Source organism: Bubalus kerabau, chromosome 1 (assembly GCF_029407905.1).
Source record: "Bubalus kerabau isolate K-KA32 ecotype Philippines breed swamp buffalo chromosome 1, PCC_UOA_SB_1v2, whole genome shotgun sequence".
NCBI lineage: Eukaryota > Metazoa > Chordata > Mammalia > Artiodactyla > Bovidae > Bubalus > Bubalus kerabau.
In genome coordinates this window covers 98475380-98493262 of record NC_073624.1, presented here as the reverse complement: position 1 = coordinate 98493262, position 17883 = coordinate 98475380, and the positions used below count along the sequence as shown (strand labels likewise).

General features: G+C 43.5%; 1 protein-coding gene across 2 annotated transcripts in view; it reads left to right on the top strand.

Annotated features, from left to right (window-relative positions):
• The window catches only part of PLXNC1 (plexin C1), a 332800-nt gene that overhangs the window by 206736 nt on the left and 108181 nt on the right, over positions 1-17883 (top strand). For both annotated transcript variants that reach the window (XM_055585371.1, XM_055585362.1), the window contains exons 5-6: positions 7355-7489; positions 11595-11695. In XM_055585371.1, the coding sequence (XP_055441346.1) occupies positions 7355-7489; positions 11595-11695 (236 nt within the window). The remainder of the gene's footprint in view (positions 1-7354; positions 7490-11594; positions 11696-17883) is intronic.

Below are 17883 nucleotides of genomic sequence, written 5' to 3'. Positions count from 1 at the left end.
AAACATGCATGAAATCTAATATTTGTAACCTTACCCATGCCCATACCTTTCTTGTAAGCATAATAAGGCAGTGGGTGAGGAATAATAACAGCTAATGTTTCTGAGCTCAGACTGTGTGCCCAGCATTAGGACCAGTGTCTTCATGGATTAACTAGTTGAATGCTATTAACATCTCCACTTCAGAAATGAAAAAACCTGAGGCTGTGAGATAATCGGTAACTTGCTCAAGGGGATTTGAACTGAAGCAGCCAATCTTCTGGGCTTCCCAGGTGGCTCAGTGAGTAAAGAACCTGTCTGCAATACAGGATGATGCTGGAGATATCGGTTTGATTCCTGGGTTAAGAAGATCCCCTGGAGAAGGGCACGACAACCCACTCTATTATTCTTGCCTGGAGAACCCCATGGACAGAGGAGCCTGGTGAGCTACAGTCCATAGGGCTCATAGAGTCAGACATGACTGAATGACTGAGCATAGCACAATGCAACCAGTCTCAGAAAAAAAATGCACTGACAATTCAAATGTGTTCTGTCGAGTTTGTGGAACTGTTTTGTAAATTATTATTATTTTCTAATATTGGAATATCTAGGTTAGTATCAAGATGCACATATTTGAGGTTTCATGAGAAAGGGCTCTGGCTTTTGTGGTTTTAGTTTGTTCCTATTCAGGGACAGCTTGCTTCAGCCCAGCTGGTGCAGACTTCTCTTTTAGGAAAAGGCAGAGCCCTGTCCTCTTGGGGCTGCATGTAGTTCCTGGGAGCCTCTGAAGTCCCTTAGGAAGGCTGGCTTTTCCCCAGTGAACTCCTTTAGAGCGAAGGTAGGAAATCTGTTCCGGTTGAGTTTTAGAATGGCTCCAGCAGTAAGAGGCTAGGGCTGGCTTTCTCCAATGTCCCTGGGCCTCAAGTAGAGTTCAGGACACAGGAAGCCATACCAGGCCCTTTCCCCAGGTCCAGCAGAGAAGCAGCACTCTTGTGCTTGGTTAGGACTGATTCCCTGGGTAGTTCTCCAAACTCTGCTCCTACCATGGAGGGAAATTCAACCCATTTCCAGAAAGTTCTTCCTGCCTCCACCCAGAGTAACCTTTGAAGAGTTTGCCTGGACTCTGGCTTTCAAAATTTTTGAGTGAAAAATAAGAGAAGTCTTTCATAAGGTCAAGCTCTGTTTATACTCCTACAGAATGTTCAAATAAGGAAAAGGAGGCCATGAGGAACCCAGGACAGGACCTGGGCCGGAAGTGGGGGTGGTGGGGCTGGCTGAGCTGAGGTAACAGACCAAAAAGTAGAGAGAGTAGGGACTGTTGAAACTTGGAAGTGGCCTCCATGGTTGGCTGTTGAGAATGCCATGTTCAGGCTTACCCCCATCTCGTTCATTCCAGTTTGTGAGTGTGCAGGGACTCCCTGATTCAGAACACGCTCTCCCGTGGAATCCACACATCTAGAACTCGTGATTCAGGCTGTGTGTTTCTCTTACTACTTACACTGAAATCAGGAGACAGGAAACCAGAGAGGCATTTGCTTTAATCTTTCTATTTCATATTTATTATTACTCCTACCTACTGAAGCACAGTAAAGGCTACTGTATAATTACCTTGCTTTCTCGTTTGTGTGTGTGTGTGTGTGTGTGTGTGTGGTTTAAGTCTCCTTTGTAGCATTTCTCAGAAACTATTGATGGAAAAAAAAGTGAGAAGATTGTTTACACTTAACTGGTTAGCCTCACAGAGTGAGGTATAAGAAAAAAAATGTGGTGAAAAATAGTTTAACTTCTTGAACACCCGTGGCTTCCCAATGTCATAGTAAAGAAAAAAAATAGTCTTTCATTTAATTTTCCTCCCCCTCATTTTCCTTACCAGGCTATCTTTCCAGTGGATGGTGTTGTCCCTGTTATACAGCTAACTGTATGGTGTGGAAGTCTTACACAAGATACATTTCAGGACTGTAGTTTGTTTTTTATTTATTTATTTTTGCATGCAACGAAAATCCCAAGGCTAGTTAATAGGCTGCCTTGAGGCTTCAGGAAGATGTCAACAGAAACAATATGTTGACACTAACTGAAATCCTCCATCGGGAAAAATTTGTTTTCTACACAGGCTGCAGCTGGAAAAATCTGAAGAGCCCTATAAAATCTTGAATGCTAATAAAGTATGTTTTTCATTTAATAAATATTTATTGGGCACCTTTTTTTATGTGCCAGGACCTTTTCTGGGTGCCAAGGATACAAAAGTGAACAAAACCAACAATGCCCCTATGCTCTTGGTGGGAAGAGAAAGACAGGGAACGGGTAAATGGATTAATTAGTGGTGAAGTCATTTCACAAGGTGGTAAATGCCATGGAGACAGCAGAGTGATGGGTAGAGAGGGACAGTGGGGTACCATAGAAAGGTGACCAGGGAAGGCTTCTCAGAGGAGGTGACTTTTGAGACTCAAAGGATGAAAGGGTTTATGAGAATATACATGGCAGAGACTCAAATTGACTTCAGATTAGATCTATAACAAGCATGTATCCTGGAAGCAACAGTTGAAAATCCACATCATGCCCGAGGAGTGTGTTGTGTGTGTTGGAGGCATTTTCTCCTATGCAAAACTCAACCCATTTTGGGTTTCTGTGACTCACCATTACTTCCTGCATCACTTCACTGATCGTGTTCTTTTCCGAGGCTGCCCAGCTCCAGTCTTGCTGGCTGGCTTTTCTGTGTTGAAGTGGATGTGACTTTTGCAGTTAGAAGATCTAAGGGTTCTCTCAGCATCCATGTGCTGGGCTGGGGTTGGGTGGGGTCAGAGGTGATATTAATAGAAATCCAGAGCAGAAAGAGAGTCTTCCCCATCCTCTCCTGGAGTCATCTGAGAGAGATAAAGATCATGCTGAAACAGAGACCCCAGTCTCTCTGTGTAACTTGTGGTTTAGTAAAATTAAAAATGTGATGAACATGGAAACTTCCTTGGGGCTATGGAGAGCATTCTCTGCATAATCTAGCAAAAAGAAAAACCATTTGACCCACTCATCCTCAAACACTTGAAATTTAGATTGTGTGCATGTATGTTTAAAGACAATGTATTAGCATTGTTCAAAACTCAAAAGAACCAAGAAAACATGCAGTGTTAAGTCACCCATTCTTGACTTCTGGGGCAACCAAATACCTCTCTATAAAACAGAGATATTTTATATATGTCTACAAGCAAAAGGGGGAGGATAGTCTTTTCCCCGTTTATTAAACATATATGTTATATGTGTGTATACATGTAGATATACATATTTAACATAGCATTTTGAACATATAATACATAATATGTTTGAACATATAATACATAAAAAGCTTTCTAATTCTTTTTATTGCTAAATAGCACTTATTGTTTGCACTGTAGCTTACTTACCTGGATCCCTATTGTTGGATACTTGGGTTGTTTCAGTCCTTTGTCGGAACACACGATGTTGCATTAAGTCCCCATTACATCTATCATTTCACATATATACTAAGGGCTGTGGGGTCTAAGGATATGTGTTCTATAATTTTGATAGATGATGCCAAATTACCTTCTGGAGAAGTCTTACTCTCACCAACAATGAAGCATGTCCCTTTAAACCCAGCGTCTCTAGTTATTGGGACAAGCTTCAGTGTTGGCCACTCAAGGTAGCTTGTTCAGGAAACTGGCAAATCCTGGTACAAGTACACATTGGTAATTTAAAGAAAAAAAAAAAGCAATTTCCCTGCCATAGTTCCAAGTTTTAGAGAGAATACTGATGCCTTGTCTCCAAGGGATCTAGTAAATAAATCTGTATTGACCCAAATAAGATCTTTCTAGCCCCTACTCATCTGCATCCCCCATGCTCCAGAAATAAATAAGCTCCAGTAACAACTACACGGCAGCTTCTAACTCACTGAAAGGGGATGAGTGATATGAGTAAATAAAAAGTATGTTTTTATTTACTTTTAAATTTTAAACCAAATCCAAGACACTATGTCATTTCACTCATACATATTTTATTATGCATGTCTGAGAAACTATGATCATTTCTTTATATCACTACAACCATAAAGCTGTTATCACAAATATTAATAGGAAAATTATAATTAAGTGAAAAGTGAAAGGGAAGTCGCTCAGTCATGTCCGATTCTTCGCGACCCCATGACCACAGCCCACCAGGCTACTCCGTCCATGGGATTTTCCAGGCAAGAGTGCTGGAGTGGGGTGCCATTGCCTTCTCCAAGAATTATCTAATAACAAGTCTAAATAACTAAATTTCCCTGATTGACTCAAGAATGTCTTTTTTTTTTTGATTACAGACTACTTTAAGATAAATAAAAATGTAGATACAACATACAAAATTTATGTGATGCAGCTACAGTATTGTTTACAGAGAAATGTATAGCTGTAAGTTCAGTTCAGTTCAGTCGCTCAGTTGTGTCCAACTCTTTAAAATTGTTTTCTTCAAATTGGTATCTGATCAAGATATCTGAACAAGATCTTGAACAATGTATCTGAACAAGATCCTAAAATGACATTGAGGTTGGTCTGTTTCTCTGAATCCGTGTGACCTCCTCTTGTTGTTTGGTTCACCTCCATTGACTTTTTGAGGAAGGGAAGTCTGTGGTCCTGTGGAATGTCTCATATTGTGGATTTGGCTGTTCACATCCTTGTGGTACCATTTAGCTTGTTCCTCTACCCCTTCTGTTTCCTAATGCTAAATGGATGTTAGCACTAAAGGCTTACCAGATTTGGCTTCAGCTCTATTGGCAAGAATGCTTCATAGGTGTTCCTCCCAAATGATGGGTTTTATCCGATCAATTAGTCAACAGAGATCTGAACAGCAGGTTTTCTTCTCCTGACTCTAACTTCTATCAATCTTATTTTTATTTTTATCTGATTTCTATCTCTATCCTTCTATACAACCACTTTCCAAGAACCAGATCAGCTGTTTGCATCTGAGCTGATTAATAAGGAATGTGAATTAGAGATGGGAAGACAGGAGCCTGGCAAGTCCACACTTGGTCAGTCCCTCCCTCAGGTCTCCCTTGGCTCACCGTTCTCTGTAGGCCAGAGTCTCTAACAGAACTTTCCCTGATGATGGAAATGCTGCCTATCTGCACTCACAATATGATAACCACTAGCCATATGTGGATAGTTATTCCTTGAAATGTGACTCATGTGGCTGAGAAAGTGAATTTTTAATTAAATTTAAGTAGCCCTGTGTGGCTACTGGCTACCGTATTGGATGGTGCAGCTGTAGAGTCATTTTTCAATGACTTGGGGTACAGACCTTTCCCAACTCCCTTGGGACCTAAATATTGCTTTTCCTTTTTTAAAAGTCATATTTAATGTATTTAGTTACATTGATTTTTTCCAGAGCTGCCACTGAACTTAGCAGTTCATGTGCTTCTCATGAGCTACCAGTTACACCAAATCTACCCAGGTTTGACTCAGAACAGATGATGGAAGGAAATCACCATCACAGGACAGGTCCAGATCCTGAGTGCATGCAGGATGCAGTTCCATCTGCCAAACTGATAAGGAGCCTATGGTTAAATAGCAAAAACGTGCTCACCATCAGGATGTGCAGCACAGGCATGTTATAGCTCAGTAAATGTGTTGTAGACTTTGAAAAGAATCTCAGGTGCCAGTTTTTTGTTTGTTTTTTTTTTTCCAAATTATATGCCCAGTGTAACCAATGGCCACAGTGGTAGAGAGATGAATGAATATAGATGCTGTATCTGGATGTTTTCAAAATGACAAAATGCTGAACATCTTCACTTTGAAAAGCATTGTATTGTTTGGGGCAAAGGGGTGGGTACAGAGAGGATTAGGACATGGTGCCTACCCAAGAAGAGCGTGCAATCTAGTAATATTATCCATCGAGTATTGGTTATGTGCTAAGCATTGTTCATAATTCTTATCTGGTCCTACAACAACTGTGTATAAGGAAAGCATTATGAGTTCCATTTTAGAGATGAGGAGACTGAGGCCAAGGGAGCTTCAGTAAACTCCTAGCTCAGAGTAGCACAGCTACTGGAAGGGCAGAGACAGGAGGCAAACCTGAGACCAAACTACTGTTCTGTTTCCCCAGGGTTAGGGTGATAGTCTCCTGAGCAGCCTTCCTAGCCATGTTTCAAACCATACTTTCTCACCATGTCACTCCTATGCTCACAGCCCTGCTGTGGCTCCCTGTCTCTTACCCAGAGTAAGAGGCAAAATCCTTACACAGGCCAACAAGAACCTATGTGATCCACCCTACTACCTTGCTGTCCACTCCCTTCTACCTCGCTTGTTTTGCTCAGGTCATACTGGTCTGCTCTCATTTTAGGGCCTTTGCACCAATGGATTGCTCTTCTAAGAGCATCTTTTGTTCAGATACCTAAGTGACTTGCTCCAGAATCTCCTGCAAGTCTCTAATGAACATCGCCTTCTAATGAAGCTTACATTGAACATGCATCTTCCATCTCATTTTACTTGGACCTGTATCACCTGCTAACATATTTTTTAAATATCAAAGTATAGTTGATTTATAACTGTGGATTAATTTCCAGTGTACAGCAAAGTGATTCAATTGTACATGTATAAATCGGTTCTTTTTCAGATTCTGTTCCTTTATAGATTATTATGAGATATTGAATGTAGTTCCCTGTGATATAAAATACCTGCTGGTGTATTTTATAACTTTATAATTCATTGTTAATTATCATTTTGCCCCTCACCCCACGCATGCACATGAATATAAGTTCTATAAGGGCAGAATCTTCCCGCCATTTGTTCACTGCCATTTTGCAAACATCTAGAATGTGCCAGAATAATATAGTGGATGTTCAGTAGCTATTTATTGACAAAAGATGAATGAAGCTCAGGAATGGCCAGTTTCAAAGCCACACTTATATTTGATGTATAAACAAGTACCTACTTGTTTAGGCCTGCTAAGTTGTCCTGGTTACTTTAAAACACATAGCCATGCAGACTCACATGGGCAAATCAGAGTAACCCATGCAAATATCTGTCAAACTGACTGCCTTTAGTTTCAAGATCACTTTGGCATAGCACTACTGAAGCTGTCCTGGAGCGTCTCATAAGGCCCCCATGGTCAGAAATTGTGGACAGTGGGCTTCCACATGGAAGGATACTGCCCAGCACTGAAGAGTGACCTTGTGTGTGTGTGTGCATGCACAGCTTCGTCCCCTACAAAAGCAGAAATACCAAGCTTGTCATCACTGGCCTTGAAGGCTGAGACATGAGCCGAAGATTAAGGAAAGTAGCATCCCAGCCAGAGTGCATAGTGAGGAAGAAAGGATGTAGTCTTAGGATTAAGCAGTAAGTTTTGCCACCCTGAAATTCAAATTATTTAATGGACGTTTTATTTCTTTTAAAAAAAAAAACAGGTTATTCTCAGTGAAAATTTGGCCTCGAATTGTCCAGAGGTTATCTATGAAATCAAAGAAGAAACACCTGTTTTCTACAAACTTGTTCCTCATCCTAAGAAGAATATCTACATCTACCTAACAGCTGGAAAAGAGGTAGGTAGAAATACTAGTTACCATTTCTGTCTTATGAATACAGACTGTTTGACTGATGTCATTATCCGATGGTAAAGCTTGTACTATGAACTACTGAGTTTAAACACTGCTGCAAGCTCTGAGAAGACCTGCCGTGGTTCACAGGCATGGAATTAAAAACCTTACTGTCAGTAAGTAAGCAAGAAATATTACCTATTTAGACAATTTTATTATTGGCTATATTTCCAATGCCAAGTTTTTCAGAGAAGTGTGTGCTTGCAAATGGGTGCATAATCAGCAAGGTAACTGAATTTACACATTTATCATGTGGGCATTGAACAGTTAGATGCATTTATGAATATGCCCAATGGGATTGGCTTTGGAATTTGGGGTTAATATCAGGCCACAGTCTTATACACATTCATGAACCAGGAAATATATGGCACCCACCCTCCCTCTCTTAATTTATCTGGCTGTTTTAGTTTTTCTTCTTGCTTCTGCTTACTGAAATAAAAAGGATGCCTTTTTACATTTTCTTCAGTTTTAAAGAGCTTTCACCAAGGGAAAGAGGAGGGGAATTATTATTATTGAGTTCCTACCGATGCTGTACTAGTTACTATTCCAAAGGGAGTCTCTCTAGATGCATAGAATTGTACACACCAACCCCAAAATATAATAAACAATGTTAACAAAAGCTGTCAATAATGTGGTGAGATAAAAATTACCCTTGTTTTGTATATGAAGAATCTAGGACTCAGGCTAAATATCTTTTCATGGATATATACATATAAGGCCTTGTCAGGGGTAGGACTTAAATTCTACCCTGATCTTAAAGCCCATGATTGTTGTTGTTCACTCACTAAATCATGTCCAACTCTTTGCAGTCCCATGGACTGCAGCACGCCAGGCTTCCCTGTCCTTCACTACCTCTCGGAGTTTGCTCAAACTCATGTCTATTGAGTCAATGATGCCATTCAACCATCTCATCCTCTGTCACCCACTTCTCCTGCCCTCAATCTTTCCCAGCATCAGGGTCTTTTCCGGTGAGTCAGCTCTTCACATCAGGTGGCCAAAGTATTGGAGCTTTAGCTTCAGCATCCGTTCTTCCAGTGAATATTCGGGGTTGATTCCCTTTAGGATTGACTCGTTTGATCTTCTTGCAGTCCAAGGGACTCTCAAGAGTCTTCTCCAGCACCACAGTTTGAAAGCATCAATTCTTCAGTGCTCAGCCTTCTTTATGGTCCAACTCTCAAATCCATTCATGACTACTAGAAAAACCGTAATTTTGACTATACAGACCTTTGTCAGCAAAGTGCTGTCTCTGCTTTTTAATACACTGTCAAAGCCTGTAATAAGTAGGATCAACCCCAAATTTGTGAAAACCAAACATTCTTTCATGGTTGTTTTGACTCATGACCATTTGAACATACAAAGTGCAAAGATAACTGAGACTTACATAATTATATGATGAATGTCACATGCTCTCAGCCCACCCCCATTTTTCATTCTTTTCTTCTCTATTATTCTAAGCAGAGCAGCAATGACATCAGTCTCCATGTACTGGCCAAGTCACAGAGATGATGTGCAAGCCATTTAGAGCTTCTGACTTTCCTAAAAAGGCCATATTGCCCTTTGCATGTTGAAAAGGCAGCTATTCAAAATGACCACGTTGAGATGGCCAGTGAATCTCATATACCTTTGTTCTTCACCATACAGAACCTTTGCAAACAGCTTGCTTCAACATTTAAACACTGTCTATTATATTTCTTCCCCCAGGGCTCCCATAGTTGAAAGATTTTTGTCTACTCAACAAACTGCATTTATTAAGTAACAATTCCCATTCTCAGGCTTTATTTATCAAGGGCATCTCAAAACAGCCACTCAGAGCGCTGAGTATGCTACCACAGGGAGCTGATAAAATTCCAGCTCAAAGCAAAGACACTTGTAGCCTTGCTTAGTCTGTGCATGTTTTTGTAATCAGCTTTTTGAAACATTGCAAATAGCTCATAAATCCTTCCCCCAAATCCCAGACTGTAGGCCGAGAACCACAGTGAGAATCACCAGTAGTTGATAGATTCTCACTTTCTGAAGGTGAAGAGTTCTAGTCTGGCCATTCAAAGCCTGAAGACCTGGGAAGAGTTTTCTACTGGGCATCAAAGCTGGCTATTCTTACTTTCTTCACTTAGATTCACTGCTGGAGTTCCTATTAGTAAGACTCTGGTTTTCTGGTTTAGCCAAGATAGACCCTACAGAGGCAAAACCCAAGGAAGATCCTTCCTCAACTCTTGGGGAGATAGGAACAGACAAACTGAAATGCCTTGGTATATCCATAGAACACCTGGTCATTAAAAACAACCACATGGGGATAGCTACATTGTTGTGGAATAACTCCTATAATGTGTTAAGTTAGAGAAGCAGGTCCAACGTAGTAGTCACGGTGGTCTTTCTTTAACATGGGCTTCCCTGGTGGCTCACACAGTGAAGAGTCTGCCTACAATGCAGGAGACCCAGGTTTAGTCCCTGGGTTGGGAAGAATCCCCTGGAGAAGGAAACGGCTACCCGCTCCAGTATTCTTGCCTGGGAAATCTCATGGACGCAAGGAGCCTGGCAGGCTGCAGTCCATGGGGTTGCAAAGAGTTGGACAGCACTGAGCGACTAACACTTTCACGTTTTTTTTCAGAGTAGTTCTCATAGAATGTTCTGGAGACTCATTTTGTACTAAATGTTCTGAGCAACAGTGGTCCTGAGAGCAGATGTTACCTACTATATCCCTCCTAGAGTATCATAACCAGAGCATTCAAACGCTCTCAGAAGCCTTGTGCTAAGGAAACCTAGTTTGCTTTTTGCCTGTGAGGTTTCGCATGTGTGTTGGACCGTGGAAACTTTTTCCAATGTAGTAGCAAGAACCAAGATTTATTGAGTGTGTATTATGTGCTGGGCAATGGTGGTAATAACCCTGTGAAGTCAGCACTGCCGTCACCGTGTCACAGGTGAGAAAACAAGGTCAGAGAGAGTCCGTGACATTTGTGAAAACACCCCAGAATTACAAAGATGTCCTGTGAGCTCCAAGGAAGTATCCACATTCTGATTAATTTCGGCTCAGGCTGGTGGCCTGCCCGCTGCATCTGTCAGCCACCCTGGGAACTGAGATGATGGGTGTGGTTATTCTCCACAAAGTCAACTTAGAATGCACTGTTCATTAGAATGGACTCAACTTAGAATGGACTCTGCTTTTCTCACAAACTCCTTCTAGAACTCTCTGTTTCTCTGTATGATTTAAGAAGTTACTTATGGTCTCCAGCAGGTACAACTTCCTGGCTCTGAGTTCTACAGGTTTCCTGACTATCTGCTGTGGGATTTTGCCTGCAAAAAATGTGCTGTGTAAGGCTCAGGTCCTCCCTGTCTCCCCTGACCCTGCTTGGAGGCTTGGCCTGCCTTTGGGGCCTGGGTTTGCCCATCACCATCTCCCTCTCTGGGGGCTGCTATTACCTGACAACTGAAAGAGGCAGCTCCAGGGGCTGAGAATGATTGAAAAACTCCTCCTATTTCTTATATTTTCGCCTTCAGTGGAGGGAGTGTGAGCAGTGAGCTGGGAGCTGAGGTGATGGAACACCCCTGAGAAGGGTGTGGGAGGGTGGTCCTCATTTCCATGCCAAGGGTCAACCTGCTGCTGACATTTGGGGTCAGAGCCTGTTGCTTTCCCCTGATGCTCATCTCCAAGGTGCTGTTGACTCACTCTCTGAACACCAGGTGACCTGATTCCATGATCTTGGAAATCACTATTAGCAGATCAGAAAGCTAACTATGTACCTGTTAGCAGAGATTAACAGAGGTTCACCTGTGAGAACTCTTTAAAAATACAGATTCCTAGGCCCCTGCCCCAGTCCTGCTCAACTTGAGTCTCAGCGGCAGGGGGTCTGGGAATCTGCCCTTTCAAAAGCTCCCCCAGGAGATGCTGATAAACTCCATACCCTAGGACTTGAGAACCACTGCCCGATGTCATTACACAGACATTCAGCATTTGAGTTGATAAATGTCTCCTCGTGGCCCTTCATCAGATAAGGTGTTGGAGTTTTTCTGGTGTTGCTTATAATTCCATCTGAGCTGCCATCATCTTTATTTTTAGGTGAGGAGAATTCGTGTTGCGAACTGCAGTAAACATAAATCCTGTTGGGAGTGTTTAGCAGCAACAGACCCTCACTGCGGTTGGTGCCATTCGCTACAAAGGTATTTCCTGAGTTTTCTCACTGACTTGCAATTTTGAAACAGTGTGATGCGGCTGCACACTTGTTGCCCTACTTTAAGGATCCATTGCAATGACCTGGGGGAACTGATCTCGGCGCCCACTAAAATATCATTGTGTAATCCAAATGCATTCTCGGGGATGTTCCCAGCCACGACGGTGTTACTGAAATCATTTGACCTGGACGGCTGAGAGGGTCCCCAGGCTGGAAGGGTAGGGGGAGTTGGAGGTGGGGGAGAGGGGATAAGTTGGGGCTGTCAGTTTTTCTTTTACTTTCTGCAGAGTTCTCCAAGACTAGAGAGAGAGAGAGAGAGAGAGAGACAGAAGGTTCTCCCTCAGCGGAGATAAAAGAATAGGCATGTTTGAAATGTTTCAAATGAATCCTCATGATGTCACGCATTCGGTTGGCTCCATGGAAGCCTGATTATTGATGATGATGTCTCCTGATGCGCGGTACAGCTGTGCACGGGCCTGATGTGCAGTCGCAGTCTCCGGGCAGAATCTGCCCAGCTCGGTCTTGAATTACGATGTTCACGACCCATCTAGGCTCAGGGCGACTTGTAGCAGCTTCCTCGCCATGGCAGCTCCCAGTGTCGCTGGGACCAGCCTGGTTGGATTCACTGTTGCCATGGCAACCCAGTACTCAGGTTCTGCTATAGAAGTGAGGAGAGGAGAGCCTGCTGCAGCTCAGGCAGAGGGGAAAAAAAAACACACACACCGTAACGGTGTCTGTCAGTTTGGTGCTTTCAGTTTTTAAAGGTGAAAAAGGATAAGAAAGAGTAGAACAGGGGCAGAGAAGCTGAAGGCTAAACAAGGGGCAATTTGGGGAAAGAAAAGAAGGCTGAGAAAGAGAATTTGGGAGGCTTTTGCGGGGAGGAAGGCAAGAGGAATGAAGGGGTGTGGGGAAATACAATATAAGCCAGAGGTTCAGGAAACAAAATAAAAATATGGGGATGGAATTAATTAAGAGTTCATGGAGGAAGTCTGAAGCTGAGATGCAGCAAGATGCATAATTGCCCTTGCCTTTCGCTGAGCTTCCTTACCGGGCTGTTGCCGTCAGAATCACCGGCAGACAAAAGAAGCAGGGCCAGGAAGAGTCTCATGAATAATTGTAATTGGGTAGGAACGTTTTCTTCTTGTGGCTTGCCTAAGACTAGACTTGAAGAAAATTAACTGATCACAAACAGACCGGTATTGCCTCACACTCACTAAGCAGTTTTGCTGTAATCTTTCCAACCCTTTCCACTGACGTACATTCTCTGGGTTTGCAGAGCTCTGTGCAGGAGTTAATTCAGTAACAGTGGTGGAGCTGGTGGTGATGGTCACAGTGGTGATGTGATTAAATAGCCGCATGTAGCTAGTGGCCACTCTATGGACAAACACAGGTCTGGCATTCATAAGAGATGTCTGAATTAGAGATGTGAATTTGGGGGGTTAATAGTGTTCAGATGATACACGTCGTGAAGTCGTAAGACCAGTGAGGGAGGGGGCATAGATTGAGGAGAGGAGTAGTTGGAGAACTGAGCTTTGAGTTCAGTGAGCATTGGTGCAGGGTTTAGAGGTCAGGGAGATGAAGAAGTAGAGCTGAGAGAACAGCCAGAAGTGAGAGAAAAAACCAAAGAAGGTGGCTTCTTGGAGGCCCAGGGAAGAAAGGAGGAGGGGAGTGGTCCATCGTGCTAGATTGTGCTGAGATGTCGAGCAAGAAAAGCGAATTGAACCACTGGACTTAGCAGGTGATTACTGCCGACTGTGACAAGGACAGGAAGTAGTGATAAAACTGTAAAGAGAAAATGAGAAGAGGATGGAGCAGAGACAGCTCTTTCAAAGAGCTTTACTGAGAAAGACAGCAGAAACATGGAGCAGACATTGCAGAAAAGTGTGAAGTCCAGAGAGCTGTTTTTTAAGACACATGAAATAACTGTGTTTTTGTGCAGCTGGGAAAGTTCTAGTAGTGTGGGAGAAACTGACAATACAGCAGAGAGAAGAGAATTGTGGGGTGCTTGCTGTCTTTTTGCAGCTGAAAGAAAATATGATCTTCTGTGCCAGTGGGGGGCCCAGCCCCAGCCAGGAGCATGGGACCCTTCATCCTTGGTCATGGGAGGGCAGGAGGAAAATACGGGCTCAGGAGCAGGTCAGTGGTGGAAGCGTACGCAGTGTCTTTTCGTGTGACTTTGCATTATTTTCAGGAATGTATGATAGTGAGAGCGAGGTGAGGGAGGAAGCCCTGGAGTTGGAAGGGAGAAGTGAGAGAAGGTACAGAAGAGAGAGGACGAGAGCGCAGAGCTGGGAAATGAAGAGCAATTGCCAGACAGTGTCAGGGTGCACGTGAGCTCCATGGTCTTGCTCTTGAAGTGAGAGCGGTACTCCTGGTTCTGCTTTCACAAGCCACGTTTGGCTCTGTGGGCACAGCGGTAGGATAGGGGAGAGTTAGATTTAGCCAGAGATGGGACTGATGGCTCAGTGGTAAAGAATCTGCCTGAAATACAGGAGACACAGTTTCAATTCCTGGGTGGGGAAGATCCCCTGGAGGAGGGCACGGCAAGCCACTCCATACTCTTGCCTGGAGAATCCCCAGGGACAGAGGAGCCTGGCAGGCTACGATCTATGGGGTCACAAAGAGTTGGACACGACTGAAGCAGCTAAGCAGCAGCAGGGAGTTTTCAAGAGAGGAAAGTGGGGTCCAGGAGCTGAGGGTGCCTGATGATATGAATTTGGATACTTACAATTGTGGACCCTGGGCTCCAAGCTGGAAGTGAGGAGGGAGGTGAGGATGGGCGTGAGGGATGGGAAAAGGTAGCCAGCTCTGTGCAGGGGAGACTGTTTTGGGGTTTGAGACTTGTGGGACCTGGGGACCTGGAGAAGAGGTAGTGGTCGGACTGAGGAACTTGAAATTAAGGTTGCAGAGGGTGCAGAGTTATTGGTCCTGACAAGGTCTGGGGTGGGATTCTGTAACTGAAGTAGGATGGAGGACAAGATCATTGGCAGAGAGGGTGGGCAACTGAGTGGTTACAGTGCTTACTGGGCCAGTCATCAAGAAGGACTATGGAACAATTTTGGAGGGACTGAGGAGCAAGATATTCAAAAAAAGAAAGGAATTGCCTGCAGGCTGCATGGTCTGTGGATGGTCGTGACAAGGCGGGGCTTGGGGGCCTCTGGGCAGATGGCGCAATGGCTTGAGCTTCAGAGCTGGGGTGTGGGGAGCAGGCTTGGAAAGAAAGGAAGATGAATCATCCTAAAGAGGCAGCAAGACACAAGGAGGACCCTTATGATGAGGGAGAGGAAGCAGCCAGCCCTCGGTGGGCTGCAGGAATCGGTGTCCTCAGGGAGAGCCTGGTTTCAGGATGAACAAAAGAGTGAAGGAAATAGTTGGAGAAGTTGAAGACTCCAGGGATTTTATTGATGATGGGCTATGATAAAGGTGTTCCAGTTTTCTAGAAAAGGCAGCTCATAGCTTCCCCTGCTTCTGCTCTTGTTCCCTTACCCCTGCCCCAAGAGGAGTGGGCGTTTAAAAATCTCAACCAGATCATTTTATTCCCCAGCTTAAAAACCTCCACTGGCCTCCATTGTAGAATTCAGTCTGACTCCCTTACTCATGGGACCTGAATACAGAGCTTCTAAGAATCAGGTCCTTGGTTACTTGGCCCTTTCTTTCTAACTTAACAATATGCTAGGTTTGTTCCTCCCACAGGGACTTTTCACCGGCTGTTTCCTCAATCTAGAAAATTCTTCCCCAAATCTTGCCACGGTTGGTTCTTTTCTTACTCATCAGGTCCCAGCACGCACATCTCCCCCTCTACCAATGACCCAGTCTGAAGAAGCCTCACCTCACTCCCAGTGACATCACTGTTTTATTTTATTCCTGGCCCCATCACTACCTTGCTTCCCTGGTGGCTCAGTGATGAAGAATCTGCCATGAGACCTGGGTTCAATCCCAGAGTCAGGAAGACCCCGTGGAGAAGGAAATGGAAACCCACTCCAGTATTCTTGCCTGGAGAATCCCATGGACAGAAGAGCCTTCTGAGCTATAGTCCATGGGGTCACAAAGAGGTGGACATGACTGAGCAACTACCACACATACATATCACTACCTGAATGACCTTCTTTCTCTGCCTCTTTATTGAAATGTAAGTTGCTTGGGAGCTTTGTCTTGTTCATGACCATATCCCCAGAATCTAGAACAGTGCTTGGCACATGATAGGTGCTTTAAAAATGCATGTTAAATGAATGGAGATTGAGTGGTTGGGAACATCTACCAATGGCAGGCTGAGACGTGTTAAGCACGATTAAAACATTCCAGGTTTGTGAACTGATGGCCCTTCCCAGCCATGTCAGATCACTTGGTTTCAAACTGGCTTGGTTCTGGCCTAAGATGAAATAAAACTAAGCCTCATATCTGTGACTCATGTTAAGCTCCCAGTACCATTCAAAATTAGGAATTCTAAAGGGGGATGTTTTCTTATAACTGTAGAGCATCCCACTCTGTTTATTTTAAATGTCACAGATTTATTTAGAAAAATAATTTGTTTTCTCTGTTGAGAAGGTTGAGTTTTATTACATACATGTCTAGAAAGTGGATGTGTTTGGGGGTGTGTGTGCAAGAAAATGATCTTAGCTTCCTTTGGATCGAGTGTGAAGAATGGGCATCCAGTATAAGCTGATAAAAAGCAATTAGACAAACAATGAGCTCGAAAAAGTCTAGTATTTTATTGTTGGAACCTCAAATCCAACCTATGCTGAATTTTTCTGTGTGGGTGGAAAGTGAATTTTTGCAGGCTGAATATCTTGGGTTTGGAAGCAGCTTCTCAGTTTCTCCCATATTGCAAAGCATAGCACATGTGTTCAGTTATGGATTTCCACAAAACTGGCAATCCTGAACCAATGAACGGGTGAGGTTCCAAAAGTTCATTTGCAAATTTGTTTGGCACTCCGAATGCATTTTTCCCATAGAAACAATGTCATAAATTAAGGGCTGATTCCCAAGTCAGCCCACAAAATTCAATTTATTTAATTTCAATAAATATTTATTGAATATCTACCAAGAACCCAATGTGGGAAGTGACATAACTAGGTGATATTGGGAGAAATCAGATGCCATTCTTGGCCTTAAAGAATTTACATGCCAGCTAAAGAGACAGACCCATCACTGGCCAAGATTCATTCATTCAGTCATATATCGCATCAACAGATTTCCTGAGCACCTACTGTGTGCTTGGGATACAGTTCTTTCTTGCCCACATGGAGCTTGCAGTCTAGTGAGGGATAAAAAAAAAAGCAAAAAGTGAAGTCGCTCAGTCGTGTCTGACTCTTTGCGACCCCATGGACTGTAGCCTGCCAGGCTCCTCCATCCATGGGATTTCCAGGCAAGAATACTGGAGTGGGTTGCCATTTCCTTCTTCAGGGGATCTTCCTGACCCAGGGATTGAACCCGGGTCTCTCGCACTGCAAGGCAGACTCTTTACCATCTGAGCCACCAGGGAAGCCCAGTGAAAGATAGAGACAGTGTTATTAGTCAGGTCTGCTCCAGTAATACTGTGTTAACCAACAGATTCTCAGTGGCTTACAAGAACAAAAATTTGTTTTTCTTGCTCACGGTTCAGCTCCAGTGGAGGGTGGGGGTGGGAAGGGGACTCTGTCAAGTTGTAGGTGGAGAGTTTGGTTCAGATCTGCTTCACACGTCTCTCGTCCTGCATGTACTCTCCTCAAGGCAGACAGCAGAAGTGCAGGAACCCAAGCTGAACTCTGTGGTGGATTCAGAGCCTCCACTCATGTCACGTTTGCTGATATTCCGTTGGAAAGCAAGCCACATAGCCAAGCCCAACATCAGTGAGGTAGGGATACACACTCCACCTACTCTAGTGTCCTTCTATTACACGAGAGACTGCAGAAGTGGAAACAGTAATTCAGTCTACCCCAATATGTCAAGGGGTTTCCAATCTATTAATCTTGATAAGTAAATAGAGAGTAATGTTTAGCACAGAGGAAGTGGAGGATTCCATGGAGGCACATTTAAAAAAAAATCTAAATAATAATAGCACATGTTGGCGAGGATATGGAAAAAATGAAACCCTTGTGCACTGTTGGTGAGAAAGTAAATTGGAAAACATTGTAGAGGTCCCTCAAAAAATTGAAAATAGAACCATCACGTGATCCAGCAATGCCACACCTAGGTATT